General features: G+C 50.6%; 1 protein-coding gene and 1 long non-coding RNA gene across 2 annotated transcripts in view; one reads left to right on the top strand and one right to left on the bottom strand.

Moving 5' to 3' along the window:
- Positions 1 to 1,331: 1,331 nt before the first annotated feature.
- On the top strand, positions 1,332 to 4,496 carry LOC119086468. Its single transcript, XR_005089752.1, has 2 exons — positions 1,332 to 2,423; positions 4,317 to 4,496. It is a non-coding gene; the product is annotated as an uncharacterized LOC119086468 (long non-coding RNA).
- Positions 4,497 to 4,869: 373 nt separating this feature from the next.
- Positions 4,870 to 24,868, bottom strand: part of Dpysl5 (dihydropyrimidinase like 5) — an 85,986-nt gene continuing 65,987 nt past the window's right edge. The window contains exons 4-13 of the mRNA XM_028874437.2: positions 24,622 to 24,801; positions 24,066 to 24,134; positions 21,503 to 21,547; positions 19,766 to 19,841; positions 18,496 to 18,652; positions 14,331 to 14,472; positions 11,609 to 11,751; positions 10,918 to 11,125; positions 8,751 to 8,919; positions 4,870 to 7,601 (exon numbers count right to left, since the gene is read on the bottom strand). Of these exons, the coding sequence (XP_028730270.1) occupies positions 7,516 to 7,601; positions 8,751 to 8,919; positions 10,918 to 11,125; positions 11,609 to 11,751; positions 14,331 to 14,472; positions 18,496 to 18,652; positions 19,766 to 19,841; positions 21,503 to 21,547; positions 24,066 to 24,134; positions 24,622 to 24,801 (1,275 nt within the window). The 3' untranslated portion in view covers positions 4,870 to 7,515. The remainder of the gene's footprint in view (positions 7,602 to 8,750; positions 8,920 to 10,917; positions 11,126 to 11,608; positions 11,752 to 14,330; positions 14,473 to 18,495; positions 18,653 to 19,765; positions 19,842 to 21,502; positions 21,548 to 24,065; positions 24,135 to 24,621; positions 24,802 to 24,868) is intronic.

Here is a 24,868-nt window from a genome sequence, read left to right as displayed (position 1 = left end):
ATTAGGTCACTGGGGACTCCCTGTTCATAAGTGGCTTAATGACAATTTCACCAGCTCCTTTTAGGACTTTCCTTAGTTTGCTCTTCCAAATCCTTTGCAGTTTCAAATGAATTTAAAAACCAGATATCCATTTTTATAGTTTGGATTTTGATGGGGATTATACAGAATCTGAGGATCCATTTTCAGAATACGACCACCTTCATGATAAGAAGTCATCTGCTTCCTGACCACAAAATGACTTTTCATTTATTTAGCTCTTTAAAACATTTTCAACAGTTTCATGGTTTTCAGAGTACAATTGTTGAATTTATTGCTAAACACTCTGTTCTTTTTAACTTTAAAAACATTACTTTATGTGTACATTTGTGTGCCTGGGTGTGTGTATGTGGATGTGTGTGCAGGAGCCCGAGGCAGTCAGAAGGGGGCGTCAGATTCCCTCAAACTGCAGCTACCGTTGGTTTCAAGCTGCCACGTGGGTGCTGGGAACTGAATCTGGGTCCTCTCCAAGAGAGGCAAGCACCACGGAGTCTTCTCTCCAGCCCTCCCTTGATTCTTTTTGGTGCTACTGGAATTGCTTTCTTAATTTCACTCTTGAATTGCACAAGTCTCACCCTACACCAACAGGAAAGCACTCTGCTTATATGCTTCACATGCATATATGCTTTCACCCTGGATGTAAGTTCCGGTGTGTGTACATGTTGCTGACAAAGTCGGCCCCTCCATCTTAGACAATCTTGCACATAATAGACAACAAAGTGTGTCCTTTACATCTTAAAAACGTAATGTGGAGACACGGAGCCAGGACAAAGAGTATGCATTGCACGATTCCATTAATCAGAGTTCAAAACTAGACAACACTCATTTGCCAGGAAAGCAGTTGTCCGTGTGTGTGTGTGTGTGTGTGTGTGTGTGTGTGTGTGTGTGTGATGACACTGATTTGGCAGCAAAGATTCACAAGCAGATCCATGGGGGAAGGGGACACTGATAGTACAGGAATGGTCACAAAGCAGATTTCTCAGGCCCTGGCAATGTTCTGTCCGCATCTACACATTCCTTTTATCTAGGTTTATCAAGCTGGACACTAAGATCTTGGAAGTGGTTTGTCTGTCTTACACTTAAACATCTGAGAAAAAGACGTCGAGGAAACAGGTCAGACTCTACTGGATACATGGTGTGTAGTGTGTCACCCTTCATGCATTCCTTTTTTTCCTTTTGGTTTTTCAAGACAGGGTTTCTCTGTGTAGCTTTGCGCCTTTCCTGGAACTCACTCTGTAGCCCAGGCTGGCCTCGAACTCACAGAGATCCGCCTGCCTCTGCCTCCCAAATGCTGGGATTAAAGGTGTGCGCCACCGCCGCCTGGCTCACGTACTCTTTGAATTTTGCTTTAGCCATAAAGCCCAATTCCCTCTCCTGAGTACCCTTCCTTCCCCTACGGACCACAAGATGTTTCCTGGAGAGGGGCTTAGTTTACACCCAGGTACAAAAGAAAGTCTGTAGAGGTCATGGTTGAGGAATTGAGATGTGACAACGATCAGGCTGCCACGTGCCATGTCACCTCTCTCGGCATCTAGAACCTCACTCAGATCCGCACGTGCAGCCTTGTTTCCTGTAGTACTGCACACCGGCCAAGCGGGACCTTGTACAACATGGTTCCTGATCTTGGTGGCAGAGGACTGACTGGTAAAGCCGTGGGAAAGAACATGGTAGGACTCCCTGGGGTCCTACCTCTGACTGCAACTGGGATGCTGTGGTCCAGCTCTGTTCATGATGGTTTTTTTTTTTTTTTTTGTCCAGAATGTCTTGCATACGGGGTTGTGCCATAAACTTAACTCTGCCTCCCTCCTCCTCCTTCTTAAATTTCCTCGTACAGTTTTCTAAAGCAATGATCTCATTTCATCATTAAGCTAGACAGCCAAAGGACATCCAAATATTCCCTACTCTTATCTCCTGGAGGACAAAACCGACCCCGGCTGGGAGCCACTGGGCTGGATGAGCAACTTCAGTCCGAGGGTACAGAAGGGAACTCCACTTTGCTCACACCAAGTAATCCAGTATGATTCCCCAAAGTATTGGCTTTGCTTGATGAACAGAACTGGGATACCAGTTCTCAGGGCCATGCCGCCAGATGAACGTGTTGTATGTGAAGAACAGAATTACAAATGGAAGGCATCATTCTTTTATTGCCTCTGGTACCAATTCCTGGGAGTTTCACAGCCACAGTGCAGGCGTCAAGGAGGAATTACAAAGTGTTCCGAGGAAAGACATCACTAGGCCACGTCGCAGATGGTTTTACTCATGGAGACCTGCTGAACATCTGAACAGCAGTCCTCACATAGCAACTCTCAAGATACCCACGATGGGCCTGAAGTTCCTCTTCTGGGCCACCAGGAATTCTTTCAGATGACCCACTACCACAAGAGCAGGTATGTAAGGCCTTGCCACTGAAAGATCTTGTCCTTGGGACTCAAGACATGCCCGGTCCTCTTAAGAGTTGTATCCAGTAGCTTCACTTCCCCCAGGGTTGAAGGGTCAAAGCTGGGCGCTGATGAAGAGAGGAACTCCGGGGTCATCAATCCCGCCAAACTCAGGCCAGTTTACAATGAAGAATTCCAGCAACTCAAGAGGGACTGGCCAGCCGATGTCACCAAAGCATGTAGAGTGGCATGCGGCAGCCAGTTTTCAGTTCAGTGACCTTGGATTTACAGGGAGTGTCCTCTGAGGGACTTGGAGGGCCTTAATTTCTATAACCAAATGTTGTCAGTCTGTCCAATGAGAAACGATGCACAGAAATCCCAGTCTCAAAAAGAATTTCCTTCTAATAAAAAAAAAAAAGTGAAAATCTTGCATTTCAAGGATACAGTTTTCAAGGCATCCATGTGACTAGCCAGGAAACAATGCTCATACAGGATGCGGATGTCACTCTGAAGGCAGACACTGAGAAGAGCAAGGTGTTTTTAAAGCAAACTTTAAACTTTAAAATGTGTTAAATTCAATGTGTTGCTAGTTGGCAATGTTGTGTGAAAGCTTCTCATTGCCAGGTGTAGTGGTGCGTACCTTTAATCCCTGTGGGTTCAAAGCCAGCCTGGTCTACATGGTTCTGAGCCTGCCTGGGCTACATAGTGAGATGCTGTCTCAAAAAAAAAAAAAGTCTTTTTTTTATTTTTATCATTTAGGACAATAATGTTTACCCTTTCCAGTATCATAGTGTTTCTTCTTCAAACCCAGGGTTTCCATAAGCCCCTCCCACAGTTCTTAAGACCACTTGTGCCTGTATTCCCATAACCTGTAATTCCAAGTTAAGAGATCACGGCTAATGGCTGCATCGCGCTTACTGGACGGAGTCTCTCCAGACTGTAGATCTTCCTGTCTGATCCCAATTTTCAAGTCCAAACCTGTGGTCCTTTCTCAACTGTACACATATTGTGGTATCCAGGATCTTCCCAAGTGTGTGTCTGTACACTGCCTCATGTCATGCAAACGGCCTGTAACACGTGAGGGTGCCTTTTCTTTTTGCTTGTTGAAACAGGGTCTCGCTGTTGTTCTGCCTGCCTTTGCCTCCCGAGTGCTGGGACTAAAGGTTGCGTCTTTTCCCCAACCCTATATTTGCTATAGTTTGGGGACAGTTAGGTAGAACAGACCAAGCTCCCAGTGTGCATGCTCCTCCACTATCTAGAATTATTTCCTCATTAGAGTTGTCTTTGGGGGTTAAGGAGTCAGCACAAGGTACCCCACAGTACTAAAATGAATGTTACACTTACTCTTTGAGACAAGGTCTGCTTATGTGTGACCCAGGCTGGCCTCATACTCATGATCCACCTGCTGAAACCGTCCAAATGCTGTGAGGATAGCTCATAACTCATTCATTTCAGTGTGAGCTTAACGGGATAATCCCTCCCAGCATCCAAGGGGTTTGGAGGGCCCAGTGGCCAGACAGACTCAAAGGTGGGGTTCTAGGAAGCTAGTGAGCAGGCAAAAGCCCTTCAAAGACACACTGGGGTCTGGGGATGACCCTGTCACATCTTTATGAGGATATAGTCCGTCAGCTTCTGCTGAATGGAAGGAAGGCTGTAGGCTTCCAAAATAATAGCCAGGAAAGGAAGTGCCAAAGGTTAGGTGGGGGGGTTCTAGATCCTCCTTTTCGTTTCTAATGTCTCCTCAATTTTTTTCCCTTCCTACTTCAGAAAACATGCCAACTGTCCCAGGAAATCTGGCTCACTTTTTGCTTTTCTACCATCAGAAATTCTGGGCTCTCGGGAAGAGGGATGACCCTTCAATCCATTGCTTATTTTTAAACTTTTTTATTTTTATATCTCCAGACCTTGCCCAGACCTCCCGGTGGGCTGCCACCGGATCAGAGTGATGGATCAAAGCTGTTCTCCTAGCAACCGGAGCGCCACACAGCCGCTGTCGAGGCTTTCCGCCGGGCTGCTTCTTGAATAAACACAACAGAGGCCGAGTGAGAAGTAGCTACAGTTTAATACAAACCTGCACCAGAACACAACGTGTTGGGCTGTTTGGTTTTTCGCCTCAAACGGTGGCCAAAGCACAGGCCCATGTGTCATCTTGGGATGGACACGATCTTAGCACCATGACATTTACAGAGGAGGGAGGAAGTCCCTTGGGTGCTGGGGTGCCGCTGGCAGCTCCGTTCTGACCCCAGGCTGCGCCTGCCACCTCAGCAGCTGGAGGGGGTTCGGCTTCGGGGTGGTCAATCTAAGAGATGCCCTCATCACGGCATTGGCTTGACAAGAGACCTTTACTGTGGACTCCTAGCACTACACACACACACACACACAGGCACACACACGCACACACACACACAGTAGCACAATTTTCTGGTGAGTTAACCCCACAAACCTAGAGAGCGGCTAAGGCAAGAACAAGAGTATTTATTCAGCAAGTACAAGACCAGTTTGAGCGCTGCATTCGGTGCCACCAGAGACCCTTTTGGCTCCAGCCAGCAGCCCCCCGGATCTGTGATGGGGTTGGCTGGAGCTCCGCACGGGGCAGGGAGTGGACACTGGGGGGGGGGGTGATGGTTTGTTCAGCTCCTAGAGCCTCCTGATTCGCACCCAGAAGCTCCTGGGTGAGCACACAGTCTATGGAAGGGTGGACTTGGGTCTGTAGCGGGGTGGGGGCGGATGAAGTGGAAGGGCCCACAGCAGCCCCTTGAATGCGTACTCTCCCACCACCCCAGAGCACACACGCACGCACGTCTCGGGTGGAGGCACTCAGATAAAGCTTTCCTGGCCCAACCAAGGTACCCTGCCTCGCCGGCCCTACCATCCCACGGATCTTTGGCACCTGCCCAAGGCCCATGACCAAGCAAGGGCAGAAACAGACAAAGATGACGTGTAGCTAGGCGTGGCAGCCTGCCCCTGTAATTCCAGGACTTGGGAAACCAAGGCAGGATTGCTGTGGGTTCAAGGCCAGGCTACATAGGCAAGACTTTGTCTCAAAAAGAAGAAGAGGAGAGAGACTAAGACTGTACCAGGGATCAGTATCTCTGTTTTTGTTACCCATGAAGGCTTTTCCAGGGTCATTACCTACTGTCTCCCGCAGCTACCTCAGTTCTCTGGGTTATCATTTCAGCTCCTAAGTGAGGTCAATCAGGATAAGGATGCAACTGAAACCACACACCGGTTCCCAACACTTCTCTCGTCCAGGCTCAAACCAAGGGCATACATTAGTCTGCTCACAATAGAGATAAAATCGACGGTGTGCAAAGCAAGGCAGAATGCATCCCCAGGGAGAAAGCATTCTCTCTGGTTAAACTCCTGGTGGGTCGGACCACTGTTTTCCACAGCGAGGTGAGACAGCCAAGGTCATAAGGGCAGTCGTGGACACTTCTGGGGCCAGCTGGCCTTAACTTTTGGGGCCTCTGGGCTTTTTTTGTTTGTTTATACGCTGGGGGAGAGTGGTAGGCATTCCACCGTCAGGAGGCATGAGAGCCGATACACACGGAAGTGCTTTGATGCGCCCAAAGCACCACAAAATGTGCAGGGATGGGTGCCAAGATCTCTGGGGCCTCTGGCAAGTTTGGGGAGCTCAAACAAAAGGGCGATCACATCCCAAGGGGGGGGATGAGGCTTATCAAAGGCCAACAGCTGGGCGGCTTCTCCGCCTGTGTGGCCGCCTGTGAGAGGCTCCGAGGAGCTTCTGAGACAGGGCGGCTCAAACCAGTAGTGGACAAATGGTGTTGCGTGTAGGATCCTGCAGGATCCTCCAGCACTTGAGCGGTGGGGTGGATTCTCCAGCTGGACCTCGTGTGCTGCAGCCCCTTCCCTGGTGGCTGGCCGGCCAATCCTCTCCTACTCCCCCTCCTCAGCAGGTACGGGGGGGGGGGGTTTGCTAGTCACGCAGGAGGAGTAGCTAGGCCTTGGCCAGCAGGGGGCAAGTTATGGGAAGCTGTGTAGGTGTGAGGGTTATGGGTGTGGGGTTAGTGCTGGGAGAGATCAGGAGCAGAGATGAGAGAGAGGGGGTTCCCAGGGTCAGCGTCCAGGACCATCGGAATGGAGGAAAGGAGGAGGGGGTGGCGAGAGGCAGGGGTGTGGGACAGGGGAGGCATGGTCCAGGGCTTCTGGTAGCAGGAAGGACCCTGGATTGGAGGGACGGGGCCAGGGGCACAGCCTGCCCCCACCCCTGCCCTGTACTGTCTGGTTGGTGGTTGAGTGCAGCATCTCCTAAGAACCAAATCTATTCCCGATTCTATGCTAATGCTAGCGACACGAAGCACCGTTATTTTCCACAGGGTGCACACACAAGTCAAACCAAACCACTGCGCAAACAGAACGTGCAAAACAAAACCATTTACACGCGCCTGGCACCAGCCCCAGGCCCACCCAGCTACCCTGCTGGGGCCCGAGACTCCCAGAGGGTGCAGGTAGGGAGTGGAAAAGAGGCTAGCAGAGGGCACAGGGTGTCCCAACCACGGCCACATCCAGGGTGTCCCGACCGAACCCACAGAGGGCTGGGGTGAGTCGGGAGAGATGGGACATCTTGGGCACGGCTGGGGGAGCTGACACCTGTCTGGCTTGGGAAATGTCACCATGGGACCTAAGGGGTGAGTGGGGGAAGGCCCTTACTTATAAAACACGTCTGCTAAAGTGCTCTGGATCCCTGTCTGGGTGGGCAGCAGGGCAGGGCACTCAAGTCCGGGCCTTCCCAGAGCCAGCGCTGGAGGCTGTGGTGAGAGGTGGGCGGGGCCGGGCGCTATGCATATGCATCGGGTGCTGTGCATAGTGTGGTCTCTGGGGCCCAGAGACACCCCGGGGAGGGGGCCGAGGAAGGAAGGAGCAGGGCAGGAGGGACAGACAGCTCAAAGTGCCTCGTTAGGGGCGGGTCAAAGCCCCGTGAATCATGTTCAGACAAGGGGAGGGCTCTCCGCTTCCTGGAGCCCCCACTGGGAGTGCGCTGCCCTGCCCAGCCTCTCCCACCCACGGCAGCCGTGGCCGGAAGGTGCGCAGGTGGGTGACGGTGGAACAGCCTCACTTGGGGGGGTGCTGGTCAGAGCCTTTACCAAATACCGCTCGACCGGCCTCCAGGGGGCGCCAGGATCCGGGCCGAGGCCCGCTTTGGAACATGGTCATCAATCTGAGAACCTGCAGGAAGGAAGCAGGAAAGGTCAACCACGCAGATGCTGCCTGGGTTAACAGGGCCCCTGTCACCACCGAGGCTCAGACCTCTCCCACCCCTCCCTTAAGAGAAGGCTGTCCACCTATTTTAAGACGGGCCTGGAGCTGCGCGTGTGCCCGAGGGGGTGCTGGGGTCTCCTGGCGCTGGAATTAGGGGCTGTGAGCTGCCGGGCAGCGGTCGGTGAGTGCTGGGGAACTGGGAACTGAAACCAAGTCCTCTGGGTGAGCAGTACACGCTCTTAACTGCTGAGCCGGCCCATGCCTAACTTTTTCAACGTGGTTTCTCGGAATTGAACTCAGGTCCTTGTGTTTGCAAGACAAGCGCTTTACTGACCGAGCCGTTCCCCCGGTCCCAGGAATTCGGTCACTTAACCCTGAGGACTCTATTCCAGTGTCTTCTATTCCAGAAAACCAGGGCTCAGGGCCATCATACAATCTCCACGTTTTTACAGTCTTAGGGATTTGAAGAGCCTGGGTTTGAACCCGGGTTTTCCTGACTCAGAGCCTACTTTCTGAGCATCCCCACTCACTCACATGAACGACATACTTGCGCTGCTGTTAGATCACGGGATTAGCCAGTTACCACACAGACCTTCACACACAGGTCTCAGTGAGTAGGCCAGAGACTAAAACAGGAAGCTGGTAACTACTTTGGAAAATGAAATACCCACACTCCAAAGGTCCCACCCTCTGGAATTCTGAGGCTCAGAAGGAAGGGTCTCGTGTCCCAGAGATCACAGGGGGGCATTATTCAGTGCTCCCCATTTCCAACAGATTAAGACTTGGGGCTGGACGAGAGATGGCAGACAACTTGAGGTCTATCTACTGTGTCAAGCTCTTGGATTGGGGCAGAAGAGGCCACTGGCTAGTCTGGATGTTTCTGGGGTACCCTGTGTACAATGTCTTCGAGGTGTTTCAAGGGATGAAAAACAGCGCCAGGGAGAGCATCTGGTGGCCCGTGGCCTCTCTAGCAGCTGGTAAGCTCTCTCGGTCCTCCCAGCCGCCAGCCTAGGTCTCTAACAGCACACGCTGCATGTCCTCCCGGCTCTACGAAGGACCGGCAGGCTGCAGCCCACCGCCTGGGCCTCCCCCCTCCTGCCACACCCACACCCTTACCAGAAAGGCTGAAGCTGGATTCATGAAGGTCCCGCATGCCCCCATGCCGGGTGACCGGCCGCGTGGGGGTGTCCGCCAGGGGCGTTCCCATCTCTTTTTTCCCAGGGTGGACAACAACGGCGACGTCCCCTAGGTAGGGGGTGCGGTCCACTCCCCTCACTTTTAAGGTCTAGTGAAGAGAAAAGACAGGGACGTCAGGGCCCCGCACACACAGCGGCAGCCTCCTCTACATGACACGTGCTATGTATGACACCCAGGACCCAAGACACACAGGGGACAGGCTTCTTGCTTCTGCAGTCCAAGTGCTGAAGAAGGCCGTCCTTGCTTCTGCATAAGACGGGCGTGTGCCTTGCACGTACAGGTGTGCGTGTGCAGGAAGTGCCTCCGTCTCTGCCCTCCACGTGGGTGGACTCCTTCCAGGGGAGTCTGGCAGGGATACAGTTGAGGAACTCCTCCACAGTAAACACCCGGGCGCATGCAGAGGTGTCCCGACGAGGCCAGGATCCCAACAGGCCAGACCTTTCACTGTGGTCTGACAGTGCAGTGAAAACTCAGGCTAGGTACAGTTGGTTTGGACACGGGACACCGCCGGAAGCAGTACTAAACAAACCGTCAGGAGTCACACCGCACAAACCAGACCACCAGGGTTCCAACCTCAGCGCTGTCACTTAGAGGTGTCCTGGCCCAGGTCAGTTGTGGTGACTCACTCACTATATTAAAAGTGAGGGGGGCAAAGTGTGTCGGAGTGTGTGCCGGTGGCTGAGGGGGCAGCAGCAGTGGCAGAGATGTGAGCACTGTGTCCTTTGGGATGGACCTCCAGGGCACAGTTGCAGCAATCTGGCCCTTCTCGGCTTTCCCATTTAAATTTCATCTAAGCCGGTGGCAGTGGTGCACGCCTTTGCACGCCTTTAATCCCAGCACTCAGGAGGCAGAGCCAGGCGGATCTCTGTGAGTTTGAGGCCAGCCTGGTCTACAGAACGAGATCCAGGACAGGCACCAAAACTACACAGAGAAATCCTGTCTCGAAAGCCTATATATATATATATATATATATATATATATATATATATATATATATATAGAGAGAGAGAGAGAGAGAGAGAGAGAGAGAGAGAGATTGATTGTAGCAATGGCTCAGAGGTTAAAGGTGTGCACAGCTCTTGCAGAGGCCGTGAGTTCAATTCCCAGTACCCATGCGAGGTGACTCACAATCACTAGTAACTCTAGCTCCGGGGACATCTGTACCCTCTGGCCTCCATGGGCACCCTGACTCACAGGTATGTACATACATGTGTACACAAACACATGCACACATTAATAACAACAACAACAACAATAATAATAACAATAGATCTATGCAAAATGGGAAGTGGAAACCAGCATTTTCCAACTGCCACATACGCTCCTGAATGGATGGTGTTCGATAGCATCCAGAGAAAACTGTGTTAGGGCTTGAATCCGAAATCCCCCCTGCCCCCAGGCTCACATTCTGAATGTTCATTCCCTGGCTGGAGGCCCTGGAACTTGGCTGGGACTTGGCTGGCAGAAGTCGGTCACTGGGGTGGGCGTTTGAAGGCTACTAGCTGGCCTCTAGTTCTGGCTTCCGGCTTCTTCCCTGCCTGCTGCATGTGAGCAATCACTCTACGAGTGGTTCTCAGCCTGCCTTGAATACAGCTCCTCAAGTTACGGTGATTGCCCCCCCCATAAAATTACTTCCTTGCTACTTCATAACTATAATTTTGCAACTGTTATGAATCATAATGCAAATATCTGATGTGCTGAGAACCACTGCTTTACACACTCCCGTTATCGTAAACTACACCAGGTTACATTAAAGCTTCTGAAATCAGTTAACCCTTTCCTCTCTCTCTCTCTCTCTTTGGTTTTTCGAGACAGGGTTTCTCTGTGTAGTTTTGGTGCCTGTCCTGGATCTCACTCTGTAGCCCAGACTGGCCTCGAACTCAGAGATCCGCCTGGCTCTGCCTCCCGAGTGCTGGGATTAAAGGCGTGAACCGCTGCCACCCGGCTCCTTTCCTTTCTTAAGGTATTCTGGTCACATTGATTCAAAAATAACATACAACATGAGAGGTAATGGAGGGAAGCAAAGATGCCCCCCAACAGGGGCCTTGACCTTGTCCCCCACATCTTCCTTCCTTCCCTGCCTTACCTTCTCTCTCTGCACCAGCTTCTTATAGACAATGTCTGGGAAAGACCGCAGAGGACAGAACTTGCCAGTGCCCTCCGCACACATGAAGACGCCGTTCTCATACACCACACGCCCCCTGCTGATGGTGACCAGTGGTACGCCATGGCAGCGCATGTTCTCATACAGATTGAAGTCTCCACCCTGCACCTGGGTGCTGGCTGAGATGGTCCTGGTGGGAGAGGAGGGCGGGAGAAGATCTGAGCACAGGGAAAGACGGTACAGCTTGATGCAAAGAGATGCTGCCCCGTGGGAAGGAATGATACCCAGAACTGTCAGATAGGGGCTTAATTCCATCCCCTCACAATTCTTGTGTTGAAAATGTTACCCCCAGCATCTCAGAATGGGACCGTATTTGGGCCCAGAGCCTTTAGAGAATTAATGCAAAAGGTTATATACTTTTGTATATAAAAAATGTGTACTTTTCCCGTCTGCCTGGTGTCCTTAGAAGAGGGGACAGAGACATTGGACATGGGTATACGAAGGAATGGTTTATACATGAGCTAGGGAGGCAGACAATCACCAGCATGTCACCGCCACATTCCTCTACACTTGAAACACTACAAAGATTATTCGCCTTTGTAGTTCTGTAATAATACAAGTTCTTAAAAATCCCAAGTCCTCCTAGTCCCAGGAGACTAGCGGCAAGCTTTACTTTGTGGCTTCCGGGTCCCACACCACCACATCGGCATCGGCTCCGGGGATGATGCGGCCTTTGCGAGGATACAGGTTGAGAATCTTGGCTGCGTTGGAGCTGGTGACGGCTACGAAACGGTTCTCATCCATCTTCCCTCCAACCTGGAACGAGGTAGACGTGTCAGCTCAGCTTGGCTCTGGATCTGTGGCTCCCTTTCCCAGGCACTTGCTACCCAGCCTGTGGTCTTGTAGCTCAGAGGGCCACAGCTGTGGTCCTAAGGCAAACGGCGTGAGTGGCACTGTCCCACTATGAGTCAACTGGCAGGGCTTGAGGGCCTGCTTGTCCCTTTATCCCTCACCCGGCCACCCTGGTGACTTGTGCCAAAGGCTGCCTGCCTGGGACCAACGCACCTCCTAAGACAAGCTCCACTTAGACGCCCACTTGGGATGACTAAGGGGCTTCCCTTCATGTGCAAAAGCTTACGTCCTGTCTTGTTTGCTGGTATTCTTCCAAGGCCCACACGGAACGCCCGAAACTACAGGGAACCGAGCTCTATTCACACTAGGCTTACTTCACATACGTGCACACCTTACGACCAAGTTAACTCCAAAGTTAGGCACGGCAGGAAGCTGACAAGAACTATTAGAATAATTGAACAAGACACTGTAACAGAAATTATTTAATACTTACAGTATAGGCTGTGGTAGCGCATGCCTGTGACTTTAGCTCTGGGAAAGCTGAGGTAGGACTCTTGTGAATTTAAGGCCAGCCTGGGTTACAGAATGAGTTCCAGGCCAGCCTGGGGTACAGTGTGAAACCCTGTCTCAAACAAATGAACAACTCCCCCAAACTTACGAACTATTTTTAGAATTTTCCACTAAATGTTTTGTGGACTGTGGACCACCTGACACCGTAGAAAGCTGGGAGAGGTTACAGTATCTTCTGTGTTCTGAGAGAGCTACCTGCTCTGCCGCTGTGGATCTCTCCTCAAGGGACATGCCCTGAGCTAGGTCCCAGCCTTACCCTGAGCAGATGGCTTAGTGTTTATGCCTTCAAATCTCCTTGAGCTCCTACTGAGCGTTGAGAGTTTTCCATGATAGACCAAGACCAAAAAATACTTAACTCTCCGTAGGCAGAACAGGTGGCATTCAAATGAAATTCCAGCCCCTATCTTTTTTGAAATTCAATTAGACAAAACATACCCAGAACTTTATATTCGTATCCCTTGACCCAAAAATCCCCTTCTAGAAATCTGTCCTAAGGAAGTAATTAGAAACGGTGACGTTCTCAAACAAGGACTCTCCTACAGCAGCATTTGAAGTGTGAAAACCGGAAATAGCCAAAAGTTTCAAAGGAAGAATTAAATATAGTATTCCCATTGGAGGGAGTATTACGTAGTAATTTTTAAAAAGACACTTTGAGCCTAGGGGCGTAGGGAGTGGTGGAGCTCTGGCCTAGTGTGTATGAAGAGCTAAGCTGGATCACAAGTAGCAAAAACCAACTTTTTAAAAAGCCCACAACTGGGGCTGGAGAGATGGCTCAGAGGTTAAGAGCACCGACTGCTCTTCCAGAGGTCCTGAGTTCAATTCCCAGCAACCACATGGTGGCTCACAACCATCTGTAATGAGATCTGGTGCCCTCTTCTGTGTACATAATAAATAAATAAATCTTAAAAAAAAAAAAAAAAAAAAAAAAAAGCCCACAACTTTGTGGAGTTCTAGGAAGACACTCACAATGACTTAAAATATGAAGAAAATCAAGATGAATCCAGTTACTAAATGTATATAGCCAGGCACAGTGGCCACCACCTAAAGTCCTGGCACTTGGGAGGATGAAGCAGGAAGACCGCCGAACATTCAAGGCCAAACATGTCAACAGAGCGAGATCCTGCCTCCCAAACCAGAAAGATCCAGTACATGCGCTGAACTTTAGAAGCACACCAAAATGCTAACGTTCTAGGTATCAAATTGTATGGATTCTTTTTCCTTATGCTTTTCTGAACTTTTCACATGTCAATAACAGGTCCTATCACTTTCTTAATGAAATGGGGTGAGCCTCCCCCCCACCCCCATAAGTGTGCGGTGACACTATGCTAGCTAAACATGACCTCTGTCACCTAGTGACACTACCAACCTCTTTGCCTTGCTGTTGGGTAACACAGGAGCGAGCTGTGACTGGGTCAGCTCTCCTGCGAAGGCTAATCTCGATGGTCAACTTGACTGGAATTAACTAAAACCCAGGCAGCTAGGCACACCTGTGAGGGATTTCTCTTGACTGGATTATTTGAGGTTGGCAGGTCCACCCCGATGCTGGGCCATACTCCCTGGTATATATGGACATGGAAGAAGGAAGCTTTTTCTCTTTGCCTGCTTGTCCTCACTCTTGCTGGCAAGTTCATCTACATTGTTGCTGGGGCATTCCTTCACTGATATTAGAGCCTACTTTGTTGGGATTCCAACATATACTAAAGACTGGTTGAGACATCCAGCCTCATGGGCTGAATGACTACTGGATTCTTGGACTTTCTGTTGGGAGACAGACATTGTTGGGCCAGCCTGTGAGGTACTCTTTAAGATCCTATATATGCATGTGTGTGTGTGTGTGTGTGTGTGTGTGTGTGTGTGCGTGTGTGTGTGTTCACTCTATCAGTTCTGTTCCTCTAGAGAACCCTGACTAACACACCCCGCTAAGAGTGGGCTTGGCTGGAATCTTCAGTGCGGGCAAGGCTGCAGACACCTACCACTCCCCTCTCCCAGATCACGCTCATTCGATCCTGCACGCCGCTCACACCGTGTGGGATCTTGGTGAAGTCTTCCTTGCCCATGGCTTTCTGCTTTGTGGTGAATGGCCGGTGATCTGATGCCACAATATTCAGCGTGTCACTGGGGAGAGAGAAGTGGCCAGTGAGGGGACAGGAGGCCAATGCCCCGGGGGTGGGGGTGGGGGACAGGTTGAGGGGAAAGCCTGGGCTTGGGAACCTGGAGAATCCATTTCCAACCTGATCTTGCTGCTTCCTTGCTGGGTGAGCTCTAGTGATTTGTTTCTTTCATTTAAGCAATTTACCCATCTACAGAATTGGCATATGCACAGGGCATGTTCCGGGAGACTTCTGCAAATGCTTGGGTTGGTGATTGTTAAGATAGTGGGCAGAGAACTTGCCCACCGTTTAGAGCTTAGCTGGGGTGAGATGGCAGAAGTGATCTTAATGTCCAAGGCTCACATGCCAACTCGTTCTCACCAGCTCGCTTGCCCCACACTGTCCCAGGAGGACACACTTAGTAGGTGCTTGACAAAGCGTTTCCAAATCAGTGCTAAACTTGCTAAGTGGCTGGGAGCCACAGCGCCCAAGAGAAAGCATCCCAAGACTTAACAAGACACTGTCTGGAAGCTGATGACCAGTTCACCAGTACCATCCATGACAAGGTCTTCAGGCAGATACAGAACCAGGGAAGGGTGCTCAGAGAAGCATCCTGTGGCCAGCTCTCTGCCAAAGAGGGAGGCAGACAGACGGACGCCCCTCCCTTCAGAGATTTCTGGACCAGAAGATGCAGCGATGAGAATGTTTATGTCACAGGGCAAAGGAACCCTCGCAGGGACCTGGCTGCCGCAAGGAGAGGATGTGGAAGTGGGGACATTGCTGGGAGTGCCCCGTAGAGCCCCCGAGGGTCTCATGTCTTGGGGATAAGCACATGGGCTAAACGGGCAGCCCACTCTGAAGGGGCCCTGGGAGCAGAACAGGGTGTGATGTGGTCTGGGGCAGATTCTGAGGCTCTTGGGCAGTTACCGGACAGGCTACACAGAGGGCTGTCTCTCCCCGGACCTGGCAGGCCCAACAGTTCAGGCTCTTGCCAGAGACTAATGTCCCTGGCAAGTCCACGGCAAGATGACTCAGCTCTTTGGGTGGTAGGGCTGACCTCAGCCTAGGCTACAGAGACAGGATGAGATGTCCAGAGAACAAGAGTGTTCTAGAACCCCTGAGGCTCCCCATACCCTGTGAACCTGCAGAGGCCACAAGAAATGATGAGATCTCAGGGTTTGCTCTCTTCTCAAAGATCCTCGGATATCCAGGTGAAGCTTAGACTAGAGGGGATTCCAACAGAATAATGGGTTACAGGTCAGGGACCCCGAAACTCAGACTCAACTCCCACCCTTTAAATGAGCACCTAACTTCCTCAGAAGCAGGTACCACTCAGCAAGTGTGAATAAATGGTAGTAAAATTTTAATTTTTGTTATTTATTATTTATCTATTTATTTGTGTGTGTGTGTGTGTGTGTGCACATGTGGGTATCATGGCATGAGCACGGAGATCAGAAGACAGCTTTCCTTCTAACATGTGGGTTCTGGGGATTAAACTTAAGGTGTCAGGTTGGTGGCCATTGTCTTTTACCTGCCCAGGAAACCAGACTTGAAACTAAAGGACAAATGTGGCTTGTACTTTTTATTCAAGCTTAACCTGAGAAATGACGCCATAAAGGAAATGATGGGTGAGCAACTCAGATTCTCTCTCTCTCTCTCTCTCTCTCTCTCTCTCTCTCTCTCTCATTCCTTTTTATTTTATGGGTATGGGTGTTTTGACTGAATGGATAGCTCTGCATCATATAGATGCAGTGCCTGAGCAGCCAGAAGAGACCCTCTGGTCCCCTGGGACTGGAGTTACAGACAATTGTGAGCTGCCATGTGGGTGCTGGGACTTGAACTCAAGTCCTCTGGAAGAGCAGTCAGTGCTCTTAACTGCTGAGTCCTCTCTCTGGCTCTCAGATTCTCTTGTAGGACAGGTAACTGATGTCTGGGTTTACCCATTCTTCATCACATAAATTATACCAACAACATGTTATAGGAGAAAATTATAGCAATCATAAATTCCTATAAATAGTTAAAATTGTGCCCTGAATCCTATAAAATAGCACACATTTACAATGTGCACTGATTAAAAAGGAACTAAGACTATTTCTCTATCATATGACATCATAATTCTTACATGAGAATGTATTTGAATAATTAAAGTCGATTAATTATTCAATGAATAATGCTTCCTTTTCCTGTCTGAGTATGGGTAGACTGAACACTTACTGTATTCTTGTTCCCTTGGCAAATTTTTTTGTAGCAAGTGTAATATTTCAAAGGACACTCTGACTTTGAACCTACTTTATTACAGTATTATTTTTTAATATGTAAAAATGTTTGTTGTGCGTGTTTGCATGTGTGTGGCTGCACATGTGTGCATCCATGCATGCAGAGGCCCAAAGTTGCCATCACGTGTCTTCCACAGTGGCTCTCTACTTTATTTATTGGGTCACGTGGGCACCTCCATTTGGCTATCAGACTCTTGAAACAATGGACCCCAAGAAATTAAGAGTTTCCCCAGAAATCTTCATGTTGAGATACTGAGAGTTTCCTGGAAGCTTGGTGAGAAAGAGGAAAAACTTGTCTCTCTGCAAAGAGATTTCCCACGGATCTGACAACTTGCCAGACTATCTTTTAAGGAGACATTGGAGCTGGACAGTGATGAGTCAGTGTTGGGCAAGACCACACGTTGACCAGTATAGCTTAGTTATGTGTGCCTCTTACCCTCTCCAGAAACCCAAACTTCATGTCAGGGCCAGAAGACAGACTTCTCTTCCAGGGGCTGAGAGGGGCTTTAGGACACTGTCCCTGCTAATTTAGCCTACATCCACGTCTGGGTGAGACACAGGTGGTCTAGCCTGCTCTCCCACCAAAGCGATAGTCAAGCCCCAGGAGGTTCCTGCGGGCTGGGGCACTATGGAAAGTGTCCTGGAGTAAGTGGCCTCACCAGGGCCCTTGCAGGTACTGGAAGCTGACTGAGACACATGCCTGGGCAGGGAGAAGATGTTCCTACCTTCATTCCTCCTCCACCTGCTCGAGCATGAGCGGAGAGAGCTGGGGGGGGGGGCTGGTCAAGGAGCCAACTATAAACTAGACAGGACTTTAATAGCCAAAGGGAGGAGAAAGTAATGTCTCTTCCCAGAATGCCACTAGCAGAGGCTAAAGAAGCCGCGAGCCGTCCCTGAAACAAAACCAACCTTTTCATGACGGTGGCTTGCCAAATCCAGAATGTTCCTTGGACTGTTTTCTTCAGGTTGGGGTTGAGCATTAGACAGAGAGGGGATTGGGAATGGAGGTCGGGAGAGGGTATCACAGGGATGGAGAAAGACGGGGAAGGGGACAGAAAGAAAAAAGGAATGTGCAGCAGGAGGAAGGGACACCCAAGGAGGGAGAAACTGAGGCAATAATAGGGAGAGGTGACGGTAAGCATGGCTAATCTCTATGCCAACTGGATTGAATGAAGAGCTGCAAGGGCAATCATGAGGCGCGCCTTTGGGTGTGTCTGTGAGGGCTTTTCTAGAAAGGACTGGGGGAAGAAGAATACAAGCTGTACCATCCTGAGAGCTGAAAATCTGGGGTGAATAAACAGGAAAGAAAACGGGGTAACTCTGCACTTCTCTGCTCTCTGTCTCTTGACCCACTGAGATGTGGGGTCCTAGCAGCCTGCTCCCAAAGCCTTCATGGAGGGTGGTATCTCTGGAAAGGAGCTAAAAGAAGCCCCTTTTCTCTTAAAAGTTGGCTCTCTCAGGTATTGCAGTAACTAACTAATGCAGTCAGGAAGGGAGAGGACAGGTCCTATCCCCCAGCTCCTCACTGGGATTCAGGGTGAGTGAGGTGTCAATGGCCTCTGAAATGCTGGTCAATGGTCTCACTCCAAATCAGGTTGTCAGAGATGCTCAACAGGATAGCAAGGGACAGTTGGGGACAGGTCCAAGAAAAATCACCCCGAGGGCCCAACAGAACCAAACCCAGGTCAGGTTTGGTTTCTAGAGCTGGAGGACATCACCTTAAAGACCGACAGCCCCCCTGCGTGGAGTGCTGTGCGACTCCAAGCCCTTACTTGGCCAGCAGGCTCATGAGGTAGGTGGACGTGTTGGTGTCCAGTCTCAGAGGAGGCACCGTGACATAGGCGGCTGCATGGGACCAGTCCTGGTGGTAGTAATGCAAGCCTGTGAGCGTGGCATGTGCGTTGGTGGTCTCGGCCAGCACCACTTTCCCTGGAAGGAGAGGCGAAAGCATAACCAGGAAGGAAGGCCCTGGTCTGTGAGGTGGTTGGGTTGCACATCTCACTACACAGGTAAAGAGGCCAAAAGCAAACAGGAAAAGGCTCGCCCCAGCTTAGGCATGAAAGGCCCAGAGACGTTCTTATTGGGCTGACCCTGGGCAGAGACAGGCGTGGATTTCTAGGCCAGGGAACATAGGAGAGAATTTTGAGGAGCCTAGTGTGGCCTGGCTGTGTACAGACAGCAATGGGGGATTGAGGCAGGGTGATGGTCGGGCATGCACGGACTGCCAGGCCTAGTGGGCAGTCCAGGCTGTTCTCTGGGCAGGCAGGGGGTGTGCCGGTTCTGGGAGCTGCTGGAGTGAAATCCAGAAGCAGATTCGGAAGTCAGAAAGTCAGGGGAAGGGTCCATCCAGCAAGTTGGGCCAATAGTCTAGCTGGGACCCCTCAAGGGACCTCAGCTGAAGGAGAGGCAGGATGTGGGTCCCAGATGTCAAGAGGTTATGAAGGCTGTGGCACCCACGCTTCTTACACCCACAGGGTTCTACCCTGACTTTGTTTCTTCTGTTACCAGTACCCCTGATAAGTACCCCTTACCAGTACCCCAGGCTACAAGCTTGAGTACTACCGGAGGTCTGCACTGGGGGGGTCACACAAATGCCCCTCGGGGGTCAGATGCAGGGTTCACAGTGGTGAGAAAGGGAAGTTGGGGGCCCACACACTGTTATTTCACCCTGCTCCCCCAGCTCCCCCACCCACATGCCCACTGGAACCGGTTTAGCATTTTGTTAGTTGCCAAGGTAACTGTTAGTTCAACATAACAGACCCAAAGGACATCAATTAACGAGTCAATTTAGGACTGTAATTTTACTTGACCTGGCCAAGGTAATAGACATTTCTGGAAAGCTGCTATGCATACACACGTGAGGAGAAGGGCTGGTTTGGATCTACTGAGCCCAGGCTAGCTCAGGGCACTCTGAGGCAGACAACTGTGAAGACATGGGAAGGGCAGGCTATCCCTGGTCTCAGCAGCCAAGCCGGGCAGAACGGGAGCTGACGGACCCTTCTCCTCCTCTGGTCCCACAGCACGAGGTACCAGGACCCTTACCTTGCATCTTAGCAGCTGCGATCACATCCCCAGCCGAGATGCTGGACACATTGACCAGGTAGATGGGACAGTGAGTCTGAAGACAAGAGACAGCAGGAAGTCGCGGTACCTGCCCACTTCCCCCCGAAAGCCGCCATGCCATGCACCCAAACCACCCTCTCCATCAGCCCTGCACCAACATACATCCCTGTGTGTCACGCGTCACTCATCCCTAGATGAGAGTTCACGCTCAGGGGATGCAGGGCTGGCGGTCTGAGCACACAACAGGGTGCAGAGTTGTGTGGAGCGAGGCAGAAGCAGATGGAAGGCAGCATTGGGGACCACCAATCCAAGAGGTGACCTCAGGCTGCAGCTGGTGAGTTTAAACCTCAGATTTTCTCTGATCTCATGGGTTTTCTCCTGCTTCCTTTTTTTTTCCCCTGTTCATAAGCACGATGACCCAGGAACAGTCCTGTGTTACATCCTACACCTGACATTTTGATGCCTATGGTCCGAAGGTCGCTTTATCAACAGACAGAATGTACCCAGGAGAAAAATAAACCAGGCTCAGAGGCTAGGCTGGACAAAGCTGATCTTGTAACATCTGGACTGTCATATGCATCAGCTGTTCTACAGAAGTGTGCAAACATAGTCCATGGCCTAATGTATGTCTTTGGGCACTTTTGCACTAAGAGCCAAGGAGCTGATGGTTGGTCAGACCCTTCCTGATTGTGGGCTGGGTGTCCACCAGGAAGTAGCTGGTAAGAACTGTTGTCCAGACCTTTAAGGAGCTAACAGGAAACCTTCCGAGATGCCATTCTGTGCCAGTTAGGAGACAGGGGCTTTGAGGTGCCTAGCATGAGCTGATTAATCCTAGGATTGGTTGATAGGCAGCCTCCCTGTCCTCTACATTCCTAAGACCATACTTCTGTGTTTCCATCCTTCTGGGCAGCCCAGGCCATTCCAGAGGGGAAGGTCCCAAGCAGGAGCCCTCATTAGGATCACGGGAGTTGGGAGAAAACAGACATGCTCCCAATACAGAATGCTGGGCACTATCCCAGTTTCTGATTTACCGGGTCTCTCTGGAACTCGAGAGCTTGTTTATCTGAATCTGTAATTCTGACATGGTGCTGATTTTGCCCTCCAGGAACCACGCCGCGGGAAATCTATCCTTCTAGAGCCGGTAGTTCCGATTATCTGAGCAAATCAGACCCTTCAGCGACATCCTGCAGGAAGGGATGGCCTTTCCATGGCACAAAGTACTCTCCCTGAGCCCCAGCAGCTGTACGGAGCAGAGTAAGTGATGCCGCCACTCTGATTTCAGATGATGAAGTAGCGGATCATGTGCATGATGGGCAGGTGGTTGAAAGCATGTATTTATCAGATAAGAGCAAGGCTCTGATTTCTGGCATCATCTCTAGCTGGTTCCCGCCACGCTCCGCCAGTGCCTTGTTAAGGCCTTTTCCTGAATCAAACCCGGGACAGAAGCTGGAACACCGAGGCCCCAGTGGCACAGGGTTAAATTCTAACTGCCTAAGCTACTTATACTTGAGCAGTGAATCTCTGCTTTAGCGCTCCAGCTTCATCAAGCTCAAAGGGGTGGGGCAGAGAGCTGGGGCGGGCAGGATGCACACCGGAACTCTGGGACTAACACGTCCCTTCAGCCTGCGGCATCCGGGGAGCCACTTGGGGCACTGGCCTCCAGACAAGAATGAGTTCACACCACGGTCCCAGGGTGGAGGACGGGGTGTGACTTACCCTGTTTGCAATGGTGATGACTCGGTGAGTGGCCTCGGCTTCCAGCTGTTGAAAACAAGGGGCGGTTAAAGAACCCACCGTCACCATCTCCTTCAAGCCAGCCACACCTGCCTGAGAGCTCTCTGTACGGAAAGCACTGGAACAGCATCCACAGCAGAGGCTGGCTGCATCCACAGGCACTGGCTGTGGATGGGGGCCAGGCACCGGGCCCCAACCGCTAGGACCTCCGCGGCAAGACAGTCCCAGGATTTAGGACACCAGGTGCATCTCGGTACCCTAACGGTGTTTGCCAGGCAAGGCAGGTGACACGAAATCGTTGCTTGGAAACGACAGAACTGACGTCTGACTGCCACAGGTGTCCTATGGCGCCCTCCCCCCATACACAAGGTAATTAATAAAAATCTTTAAAAATGTCTTCAGGCAATGCCACAGGTGTCCTATGGTGCCCTCCCCCCATACACAAGGTAATTAATAAAAATCTTTAAAAATGTCTTCAGGCAATGAAAGAATATTAAGCAAACAACAACTTAGAGTCTCACCTCTCCCAGTCTGCTAGTGCATTCACTCAGTGGCTACCACAGAAATGCAGTACATACATCAAGATGGAGGTTAGCCCAGATCCCAGTTTCTGCACCCTAATATTACTGACCCTGGAGCCCACGAATTCTCTATGGTTGGGGCTGTTTGCACACCGCAGGATGTTCACAGCACCCCTCGACTTTATCCATCAGAGATCAGCATCACTCTACCCACCGGCCCTACTGGGCCAACGAAAACCAATATTAGACACTGTCGGATGTTTTCCGGACGGCCAGTCTGCCCTGGCACAGACCCAAGTCCGTCCCTCTTAAGCAGCAGATGCTGGCTGTAACAACCCTTGCTGTTACCAAGCCTGGCTCTTCCTCTTGTTCCCTGGCACAGACAGCTCAAGCCCGAGTCCCAGTCGGCCCTGCGTCAACCTTGTCACAGATCCACCCTGTGGAGCAAGTGCTCCGAGTCCCCAGGAACCTAGGCCGTCCTTACACTCACAACACAGCAGAGGGTGACCTCGAACTCCTCTCAAGAGCTGGAATTGTGGGTGCATACCCCACTTTCAGTCATATGTGGTGTTGGGTATAGATCCAGGACCTCATGCCTGCTGGGCAAACATCTACCAACTGAGCTACATTCCCAATCCTGGTGCATATTTTTCTACAGATTCTGAGGTGCCCAAGCAGGACCTACATTTAGACCAGTGACTAGCAGGGGCAGGACCAAGGCGGGAAGAGGGAAGCCAAGTTGGCTCGTGGGTGATGGTGGGATCACACATCGGATCTCCTGGAGCTCCAACTACTACTCCGCTATAACTGATTGATTGACCAGAGAGAGGCTCTTGCTAGGCAGCCCAGGCCCGCCTGGGACCTGAGCCCTTCCTGCCTCAGCCTTGCTGGAGCTGGGAATACAGAGTCCACACTACCCTCCCATTATTCTGCGTTTTAGGCTTTGAAGAAAAGAGAGGTTGCTTTCTATTGCAAATGGTGACCGTGTCTGAATAGGGGGCCAGCACAGGAAGGTGTTCTTTATCTACCGTGGCTCTCAGCAGCAGACTACTGGATAGCCATGTCAATGCCCTATGAAGGTGCACACAGGGATACAAGCAGAGGGCCGCAGGGCCTTTCCTGCCCACCCTGGTGAGTAATATGAGTGAGAGAGCCAGGGACACCATGCTTTGGTTTTGGTGGGAAGAAGGGCTCAAGGTCTTCCTCAGTTAGAATCTCATCGCCAGAGCGCAGAGTCCTGGCTTCGGGCTTCATTTCCTTCTAACACATCAAGGCTCTGTCTGTCTCTTTTGTCCCTGCACTCAATTATGGACAAAGTGACACCCGAAATGGTCTCACCAAAGCCTTGAGATTAGAACTAAATGGGGCATGTCGGGGTTTACCCTGTCCTTCCAAAGGACGGTCAAGGCAGCCTCAGCATGGGTTTTTCCCCAGGAAGCATCTAGATGGGAATTTCACCCATGGGGGAAAATGATGTAACATATATTTCCCCTCTGAAAATGACATAATTCTATTTTTCTTTATTTATTTTCTGAGAGAGGGTCTCATGTAGCCCAGGCTGGCCTCAAGCTTGCTATGTAACATATTTTTGACATTTCTTCTAAAGATTGTATGAGTGTTACGTTTTGAATACGTAATGTTTCACAGGGTCTCATGATACAAATTCTTGGTCCCTAGATAGTGGTGGTATTTCTAGAAACATGAGGCAAGGCTGAGCTGGAGGAAGGAGGTCATCGGGATGGGTCCTTCCTTGGTAGTTCCCTGGCTACTTCCTGTTTCACTCTCTGTTTCCTTCCTGGTTGATCATCAAGTCAATAGCTCTCCTCTGCCACACATTCCTGTCACCATGACCTTCTGCCCAAGTGGAAACATCCACTGAATTCTTTGAAACAATGAGCATGCATAAAATAATGATAATGATAATAATAATTTTTCTCTCAGGTTTATTTTCAGTGACAGCAAGCTAATGAATTCAGGAAGTCTATATGAAAAAATTGACCATAGACACAGGAATTTTCTCCTACCTCCTCTGGACGGCTGATCTCGATTCCTTCTGGGCCTGTGATGCCCAAATCTAGAGCCTCCTTAGCACCCTGAATAATAGCGAGAGAAAGACAATCGAATTACAGAGATACAAGAAACTACCAAACCCAGGGACAGTAAAGTACGCCAGGCATGTCTTCCTTCTGTAACGCACACTTTCCAAAGACTAACCTCAGGATCTCATGCTGTAAACGTTTCCTAATTCTCTCCTCACTTCTGACATCATCATAACATTCATACAAAATGATTACCTAAGACTTAAGAAACCTCTTGGATTATAAAACAACATAAGGAGAGATTTTAATATATATTTTAACACACACACACACACACACACACACACACACACACATACACACACACACATTTAAAGTTTGGATTTCAGACCAAGATTTGGCACCCAGATGTTCACCTCGCACACCATCTAACTACTTGAATTACTCGAACCTTGAAGGACAGTGACAAGTGACCAGGGTGTCCCTGTGCGCTGTGTCCATCGGCCCCACCCCCACCCAACAACCTCCATTGCTGACTTGCCTCAGCCACGAGCTCCCCATTTTCAGCGTGGACTCGGGGGATCGCCCCAATGTCCCTGCAGGCATGAAACACTTGGTACAGCTCACTGTCTCGAAGCATGTACAAGTCCTTGTAGGTCATGAACATCTGGAAGGAGTTGACCCCCTTCTCCCTCACTAGTGTCTCCATTTCTGCTTTCACCTGGGGAGCAAATCGCAGAGTCAGTGCCAGGGAGGACTGGCAGGTGCTGGCCCGGTGAGGAGACGGA

This window comes from Peromyscus leucopus, chromosome 22, assembly GCF_004664715.2.
Source record: "Peromyscus leucopus breed LL Stock chromosome 22, UCI_PerLeu_2.1, whole genome shotgun sequence".
Taxonomy (NCBI): Eukaryota; Metazoa; Chordata; class Mammalia; order Rodentia; family Cricetidae; genus Peromyscus; species Peromyscus leucopus.
The sequence above is the reverse complement of the archived record's forward strand: the minus strand, read 5'-3'. Positions and strand labels throughout refer to the sequence as shown.